The sequence below is a fragment of the Nicotiana tomentosiformis genome, chromosome 4 (genome assembly GCF_000390325.3).
Source record: "Nicotiana tomentosiformis chromosome 4, ASM39032v3, whole genome shotgun sequence".
Classification (NCBI taxonomy): domain Eukaryota; kingdom Viridiplantae; phylum Streptophyta; class Magnoliopsida; order Solanales; family Solanaceae; genus Nicotiana; species Nicotiana tomentosiformis.
In genome coordinates this window covers 46,992,735-47,001,383 of record NC_090815.1, presented here as the reverse complement: position 1 = coordinate 47,001,383, position 8,649 = coordinate 46,992,735, and the positions used below count along the sequence as shown (strand labels likewise).

At 37.8% G+C, this 8,649-nt stretch overlaps 2 protein-coding genes across 2 annotated transcripts; both read right to left on the bottom strand.

Moving 5' to 3' along the window:
* Positions 1-3,793: 3,793 nt before the first annotated feature.
* On the bottom strand, positions 3,794-4,660 carry LOC117280910 (uncharacterized). The gene is made up of 2 exons (XM_033660682.2): positions 4,496-4,660; positions 3,794-4,294 (listed from the first exon to the last, which is right to left on the bottom strand). The coding sequence occupies exons 1-2, from the start codon at positions 4,658-4,660 to the stop codon at positions 3,794-3,796; spliced, it is 666 nt and encodes a 221-aa protein (XP_033516573.2).
* Positions 4,661-7,432: 2,772 nt separating this feature from the next.
* LOC138909611 (uncharacterized) lies at positions 7,433-8,356 on the bottom strand. The gene has a single exon (XM_070200818.1). It carries the CDS (start codon positions 8,354-8,356, stop codon positions 7,433-7,435), a length of 924 nt encoding a protein of 307 aa, XP_070056919.1.
* Between the last annotated feature and the right edge of the window lie 293 nt (positions 8,357-8,649).

The following is an 8,649-nucleotide window of genomic DNA, read 5'->3' as shown; positions in this document are numbered from 1 at the left end:
TCTTCATCAACTCCTGACCCTCACAAAGTCGTAATTGTTGATGAACATGCTCTTTCATCTGCTCCTGTGAGAAGTAGAAGAGGAGGCAGACTTCGTAGTTTAGGTTCGCTGTCCACTCGTGGTTCTTCATCTCAAACCACTACTCCCACTTCTTCTTCTAAACCTAGAGCTTCTTTAACCCCTAGATCTTCTTCTAGAAATAGGGAATTGAGTGAATCTATACGTGAACCAACGGTTGATAAAATTGTTCCACAGGAATTTTCTTTCTCATCTGATCGAGAAACCATAAGAAATCAAGTTTCTTCTTTAGCTTCTCATGATTGTGTCGATCTTTATCCTAGTCAAATTACCACTGGTTTAATTTCTCTTGTTCGAAGAGAATGTAACTGAAAACCTGACTTTCCAGTTTTAGTTCTTGATCCAAACCAAAGAATAACATCATATCAGGCTGGTTATTCTTTTATTTATACATATCCTTTCACTTTAGGATTTAGACCATCCATTGACCCAGTAATCTTTGAATTCTGCCGCTTCTTTAATGTATGCTTGGGACAAATTGGCCCCATTATTTGGAGGGTTGTTCTATGCCTTTATTACCTATCTAACTTGGCTTCCCTATCTTTCACCTTTCATCATTTGCTTCATCTTTATTCCCTCAAATTATTTCATGAAGGGGTGTTTTCACTTATGGCCAGAAGCAAGAGGGTATTGGTTAGCCCCGAGGATAATAGAGATCGTGGCTGGTATGCTCGTTTTGTAGCTGCTCCCACAAGTGCTTTGGTGGGTGAAGAGAATATTCCCTTTCCAGAAAAGTGGAATTTTGCACGTAAGTGTTTTTCCTTTACCTTTTCTTTTCTTTCTTGAAACAAGAAACTTTTACTCTCGTGTCTACTTTTTCAGCAACCATGGAAGTTTTCGAGGAGATTCCTAACTTCCGTGCTTGGGTAGAAAAGTTATTGTCAGTTGCCCCTATGGAGAGAAGGTCTTGGAAGTACCTTTCTCAAAGGTTTGGTTGGAAAGTCAAAACACACGGTACCTTTTCTGTTCAATTTCTCTTCTTCTCTTATGTTGGCTTAGGAGCTTCTTACCAAACTTCTCTCTTTTGTTAGGATTTCCTATTCGTGGTGTCAGTCCCCCGTCTATTTCTTCTACAAGACTTTCTGTATCTCTTGCTTAAAAGAGAATTTTAAGCTCTTCATCGAAAGGAAAAGTTGATGGTTTTCGTGGCTCTAAGGGTGAAAAAGAACAGGAAGAGGGTTCTTCAGTGCGCAAACCTCGGGTTAGGAGGCGCGTTATTTCCGATGATGAAACTAGCCCTCCTCCAAGTTCAATCCCTTCGAGACTTTTTGATGAGCACGAAAGTGCTACATTAGTGATTCCGAAGAAGAGATGAATATTCCTCCCTGTGATTCTACTGATCAGTTGTTTACCCGTGATTTTGATAATGAAGCCTTTGGTCCCGTTTCTGAAGAGTTGCCTCTAGACTCTCTTCTAGTGTTAGTCCCCGTTCGTTCTCAAGCTCCCCTACCTGAAGTTGCTGCTACTGCTCCCCCCGTGACTACTTCCACCTTCTCTACTATTCCAGTTGCTACTACTTCTCATGTAGAAGTTGGGCCTTCTAGTAACAATAAAACAATGAAGAAGATTATCATTGAGGTTCCTGAGGGTGGGAACTTGCTGAAAATATCCGGTCAAGCTGATGTATGGTTGAAAACTTTGCTTGGTCCAGTAGAGAAGGAAAAATTGGAGAGTCACGGCTTATTGACTTGGATGAATGATATTGTTCATTCATTTCTGAAGGTTCGAGTTTTAACTTTACTTCTTTTCTTTTCATTGTTGTTGTTTTCTTTTATTTAACCACAACTCCGTTCCTTTCTTTTGTAGATCAATTTGATAGGCACGAAGCTTATAAAAATGATTGTTCATACCGAGCAACAAGTCATTAATTACCGTACCGAAGCTGACAACTGGAAAGAGCAATTTGAGGGTCTTCAACTAGAGAAGGAGGTTTTGGCTTAAGAGAAGAATGCCTTGGAGCAACAAGCGAAGATTGTTGCGGCTGAGTTAGCAATTGAAAAGGCATCCTAAAGTCAAGTTGGAAAAGACAAGGATATCCTTGAGTCTTCATTCGTTGAGCAGCTTTCGAAAGCCACTTAAGAGATAATGGGTCTGAAGGAACTTCTTAACCAGAAAGAGACTTATGTCGGAGAGTTAGTTCAATTACTTACACAAACTCAAGAAGATCTCTGTGCCTCTTCTGATAAGATCATGTTCTTGGAGAGTTCTCTTGCCCCTTTGAAGACTTCCTTCGATGCTTCCAAAGTTGAGAAAGAAGAGCTGAAGGCTGAGATTGATCAGTGGAAGAAAGATTATGAAGTACTTGACGATAAGTTGACACTCGATGAGAGTTAGGCTTTTTTGAATACCCACCTCGAAACTTTGATAGAGGCTAGCCAGGAAGGCTTCGACCTGAATGCTGAGATCGCCAAAGCTAAAGAAACGATTGAAAAACTCAGCAAAGTCAAAACTTTTCCTCACATGGGGTTGATGTTCCCGAAGGTGATAATCCTATTCCTGGTGAAGTTAGTGCTCAAGCCCCTATTCCCCAAGCTGAATCTTCTCCCGTTGCTGATGATGCCACCTTGGATACTGCCCCTTAGTTTTATTTGAAACTTTTTGATGGGAATTTTTTTTTTTTTTTGGAATGGATGTTAGTTTTTACCCCTATCTTGTTTAGGGGTTTGATAACAAACAAGTACCTTAGTTTTGGCTAAGTTTAATATATAAATCTTTGCTTATTTTGATGTTGAGTTTTTGTTTTACTCTTTGGTTTTTAAACTTGCATTTAAAATGCCTTAATATTTTGTGATTTTGATAGACATGAATTTTTATAAAAGAGGGCCCTTTTATAAACGACACTAATAAAGAAGATGTCTCAACTTCATATTGGTGTAAATATATGAAATTAGTAGAAAAAGGAATACTTTGAGGAAGTTTCATGAATAATTTGAGGAAGTTTCATGCTTTGAACTTTCAAATTTTATATAACACTTTTCATGTATACAAATAACTTTTTGTACAACATCTACACTTCTTTCATAACTGTTTTCTTTATAGCAGATTTCAAAATTTTGGGTCTATTTAGTAACCCGTGACTAATTATTGTCCTAAACCTATAAACTCGTAGGAACTTGAAATGTATCTTGTGTCCATCTTGTATCTTTCCCGCGAGTTTATACCTAATCAAGTCTACTTCAAAGGTTTTTGACTCAAGCTTGTTTTTTGGCTCTTGATTAGCTCTTGACTTTTGACTTTTGGGCTGATCCAGGCTTAAATTCTGACTTTTAGTCTTCTTTGCCTTTATATATACAGTCCCCCAAGTGTTAGAGCTTTGAAGTATGAAATCTCGAGCACTTGATTGTTTCTTCCATTTGGTCCATTTCCTGAAAAGGAAAATACATACGAGACTCGAAGGTATACATTTAGATGATGACTGCTTAACCCTTTTTATTTTCATCAGAAAGGTTATAACCTAGATCGGAAATAATTCTATATTCCGCGTGTCTTTCGGGTCTAATGTCATCATTTGGTATGGGCTAGCTTTTTGCCTATCATCTAAAATTGTTAGTATAATTTAAAAGAACCAAATAAAATCAGAGTTGAGCGATACCTGACCGTGGGTACTTTCTTTGCCTAGAAGTAATACTTCTTTAAATAAACATCATTCCAATTCGACGGTAGTATCTTGCCTTCCATGGTTTCCAACTCATAAGCCCCTTTTCCAGCGATGCTTCTAATCTTGTAAGGACCTTCCCAATTTGGACTCAACTTCTATGCACCAATTGCTTTTGTTGTTTTGAAAAACCTTATTGAGAACGAAGTCCCCAATCTTGAAGTATCTGAGATGAGCTTTCATGTTGTAATATCGCTTAATAATTTGCTTCTGAGCTGCCATTCTTATTAGAGTCGCTTCTCTCTTTTCCTTGAGTAAATCTAAATTCGTTCTCATCTCTTCATCATTTGATTCATCAGTTGCTTGTGTAAATCTCATACTTGGCTCACCTATTTCAACAGGAATTAAGGCTTCAGCACCATAAACAAGTGAAAATAGAGTCTCTCCCATGCCTGTCTTTGCTATCGTTCGATAAGCCCATAATACTGCTGGTAGCACCTCAGGCCACTTGCCTTTTGATTCCTCTAATCTCTTCTTCAAATTATTAATAATAACCTTATTTATTGATTCAGCTTGTCCATTGGCCACAGGGTGATAAGGTGAGGAAGTTATTTGTTTAATCTGCCAACTCTGAAAAAATTCTGTGACTTTCGTGCCTATGAACTGTGGGCCGTTATCACATACGATTTCTCTCGGCACTCCAAATCGGCATATAATGTTTCGCCAAATAAAGTCCATGACATTCTTCTCTCGTACATGTTTGAAGGCTCATACCTCTACCCATTTGGAAAAATAATCTGTTAATACTAACAAAAGCCGTACCTTTCCTTTATCTTGTAGCAATGGTCCCACGATATCCATCCCCCACTTCATGAATGTCCATGGGGAAATAACCGTATGTAATAGCTCTGCTGGGCGATGCATGTTATTGCCATATCGTTGGCATTTATCACACTTTGCCACAAAACTTTCTGCATCTTCTTCCATTTTTGGCCAGTAGTATCCTGCTCTAATTAAAGTCTTTAGCAAGGATCTTCCTCCTGTGTGATTTCTACAATGTACCTCGTGTACTTCTCTTATCACATATTCTATCTGAGTTGGTCCGAGGCATCTTGCTAAAGATCCTCCGAACATTTTTCGATATAAATTTTCTCGAATTAAGCAGTAACGGGCAGCTTTTTATCGAAGCAACTGAGACTCTTTCTTGTCTTCAGGTAAGGTTCCATACTGCAGAAAATTAATAAATTCATTTCTCCAGTCCCAAGTTAAATTTTCGAAATTTACCTCATTTTTATCTTGATCGAGTGCTGAATGAAATAAATGTATTACGATAGCATTTTCTGTATTTGTTATTTCCGCAACTGACGCGAGATTCGCTAGTGCATCTACTTCCGTATTCTCTTCCATGTGTATTTGCACAAATTGTCTTATCAATTCCTGTGCCTTTTTCAAATATTGTTGCATTCGTTCCTCTCTAGCTATATAAGTCCCTTGCATCTGGTTAACTACCAACTGGGAATCACTTTTAATTATGATTTACTGTATAGCCAATTCTCGTGCCAGTTCCAAACCTGCAATTACAGCCTCGTACCCTGCTTCATTATTAGTAATGGGATAGCATTTTATTGCTTTTCTTATACTTTCTCCCAAAGGTGGGATTAAAACAATACCTAAACCTGCTCCTTTAACATTCGAGGAGCCATCAGTAAATAGAGTCCATGTACCTGGATTAGATCCGGTGAATACCTGTAGTTCCTTTTCTATTTCAGGAACTATTTTTGTGCCAAAATCCGTTACAAAATCTGCTGAAATTTGTGATTTTATTGCAGTTCTAGGTTGGTACATAATATCATATTCACTGAGTTCTATAACCCATTTAGCTAATCCTCCTGACTATTCTTGTTTATGTAGTATATTCCTTAGAGGGTAAGCAGATATTACAGAGATAGGATGACATTAAAAATAAGGTCTCAACTTTCTAGATGCCATAACTAATGCTAAAGCAAATTTTTCTAAGTGAGGATATCAAGTCTCAACATTTAACAAAGATTTACTAACATATTAAATTGAAGATTGTTTACCTTTATCTTCTCGTACTAAAATCGTACTTACCGCCAATTCTGATATTGCGAGATAGACGAGTAGCCTCTCTCCATCCTTTGGTTTAGCTAGCAGGGGTGGATTTGACAAATATGCTTTTAAATGTTTAAGGGCTTGTTGACATTCATCAGTCTACTCAAACTGATTTTGCTTTTTCAATACTGAAAAGAATTTAAAACTTTTCTCCAAAGATTTGGAAATAAATCTTCCCAAAGCTGTTATTCTCCCTGTCAGCCTTTGTACCTCTTTTTTGCTTGTGAGTATATCTGGAATTTCTTCAATGGCTTTGATCTGCATAAGGTTCACTTCAATACCTCTGTTAGATACAACAAAACCTAAAAACTTACCTGAAGCCACACCGAAGGCACATTTATTTGGATTTAATTTCATATTATATTTGCGAAGAATTCCGAAGGTGCTAGAAAGGTATTGAAAGTGATCTCTTGCTTCTGCAGATTTGACAAGAATATCATCGATATAGACTTTCATAGTCTTTCCCAGGTGTTCTTGAAACATTTTTGTCACCAATCTTTGATACGTGGCCCCAGCGTTTTTCAAACCAAAAGGCATAACTTTGTAACAATAAGTCCCCATGTCTGTAATAAATGACGTTTATTCCTCATCTAGGGGATCCATCTTTATTTGATTATAACCTGAATATGTATCTAAAAAAACTCAACAGCTCATGACCTGCGGTAGAATCAATTAATTGATCTATATGTGGTAAAGGGAATGAATCTTTTGTGCAAGCTTTATTTAAATCATTATAATCTATGCAAACCCGCCATTTTCCATTCTTTTTTGGAACTACCACAGTACTAGCTAACCAGTTCGGGTATTTTACCTCCCGTATTGAACTGATTTTTAAAAGTTTTTGTACCTCATCCTAAATCACTTGATTTTTGAAAGAGCCTTGCTTCCTCTTCTTTTGCTTGACAGGTAGGTACACGGGATCTTCATTCAGTTTGTGGGTCATCTCCTCCGGAGATATACCTGTCATATCTGAATGCGACTAGGCAAAACAATCTGTGTTAGCTTTTAAAAATTCAACTAGCTTACCTCTCATTTCTTGGCTCATCTTCGCTCCAATATAAACTTTTCGGTCTGGCCATTGCTTGAATAGTACAACAACTTCGACTTCTTCAATTGTTGTTTTGATGTTTTCATTCTCCTCTGGTTCTTGAGTGACATCAGGTCTGAAATCTACATATGTTTGCCTTGAGCCACTTTCAGTTAAGATCTGATTTACCACATCTTCGACTGGATTCTTGTTCGTATCTTCATTCATCGTGCGCGAATGTACCACTGAATTGATATTTTTAGAAACTTGTTGATCTCCACGAATTTGCCGAATTCCCCATTTTGAAGGAAACTTAATGACTTGATGTAACGTAGATGGTACATCATCCATGTCATGAATCCATGGCCTCCTAAGAATCATATAATAAGCCATGTCCGTGTCTATTACTTGGAATTTTGTATCCTTGATAACTCCTTCTGCAAAAATGTGGTAAGCACTATCTCCCCTTTTGTAATAACGGTTGAATTATCGAATCCAGAAAAGGATCGTGCTTTTGGTACTATCTTGTCGCCCATTTACATTTCATTCACCACTCTTAGATGAATAATATTCACGGAGCTACCTGGATCAATCAAAACTCATTTTACATTAGTATCATGTATAAGTAAAGATATTACCAGTGCATCATTGTGAAGGATTATCAAGCCATCTGCATCTGCATCATCAAATGTTATATTATTTTCTTCCAAAACATGGCGAACTCGCTTCTCGTGGGTCATAGTGAATTTTGACGTCTTTTTCGCAATTGTGTATGTTACACCGTTGACTTCTTCCCCTCCGCTTATCACGTTAACTGTTCTTTTTGGAGACAGAGGTTTTGGAGGTTTTTGTCTATTTTTCATATAAGATTGCTTGCCTTTCTCGCTAAATAAGTCGGTTAAATAACCTTGCTTTAGCAAATGCTCTACTTCACCATATAATAATCTGCATTCCGCTGTTTTATGGCCATGGTCATTATGAAACTCGCACCAGAAATCTGGATTTCTTCTGCCTGGGTTTGATCTCATTTCCTTTGGCCACCGCACCTTATCTCCCATACTCCTTAAAACAGCTACCAACTCAGATGTGCTAATATTGAAACTGTAATCACCAATCCTTTCATTCGTGTTGGTATCTCTATCACGTACATCTCGTTCTTTTCTGAACCTGGATGATGAACCCGCATCTCTGTTCCTCGATCTAGGGCCAGACCGTACATTTTCTGGTTTGGACCGTGTGTCCCGTCCCGCGGGTCCCATATAAGGCTCGTACCTATTTTTATCGGACCTTTTTTCAGACTCTGACCGCCTTGAATTTGTTCTTTCATCAACCCTTGACTGTGCGACGATATCTTCTTCAATCCACAGCTTGGTGTTGTACCTGTTATATACATCATTCCATGTTGTAGCAGGGAATTCTCGTAAGCTTTCCTTAAGTCTTCTCGTGGCTTCTAAGCTCTTTTCATTCAAATTACTTGCGAACGCCATGGCAGCCCAATTATCAGGTACTCGTGGAAGCATCATTCCTTCATGTTAAAATCTATTCACAAATTCCCTAAGTAACTCAGTATCTCCTGGTTTTACCTTAAAGATATATTCCATCCTTTTTTCAACTTTTTTAGCTCCCGAATGTGATTTTATGAATAAATATGCAAGCTTAGCAAAAGAATTAATAGAATTTTCAGGTAAAAGAGAATACCATGTTAATGCCCTTTCGTGAGTATTTCTCCAATTGTTTTGACCAAAACTAACTCAATTTCTTGTTTGGCCAAATCATTTCCTTTTACGCCTGTTGTGAATGAAGCTAGGTGATCTCG

Bases quoted from the DNA above. Each gene is read 5' to 3' on its own strand.
- LOC117280910 (XM_033660682.2), bottom strand. From the start codon at position 4,660: ATGGAAGAAGATGCAGAAAGTTTTGTGGCAAAGTGTGATAAATGCCAA. The intron at 4,295-4,495 runs GTACGGCTTTTG...CAGAGTTGGCAG, and splicing joins TGCTACAAGATAAAGGAAAG to ATTAAACAAATAACTTCCTC.
- LOC138909611 (XM_070200818.1), bottom strand. From the start codon at position 8,356: ATGATGCTTCCACGAGTACCTGATAATTGGGCTGCCATGGCGTTCGCA.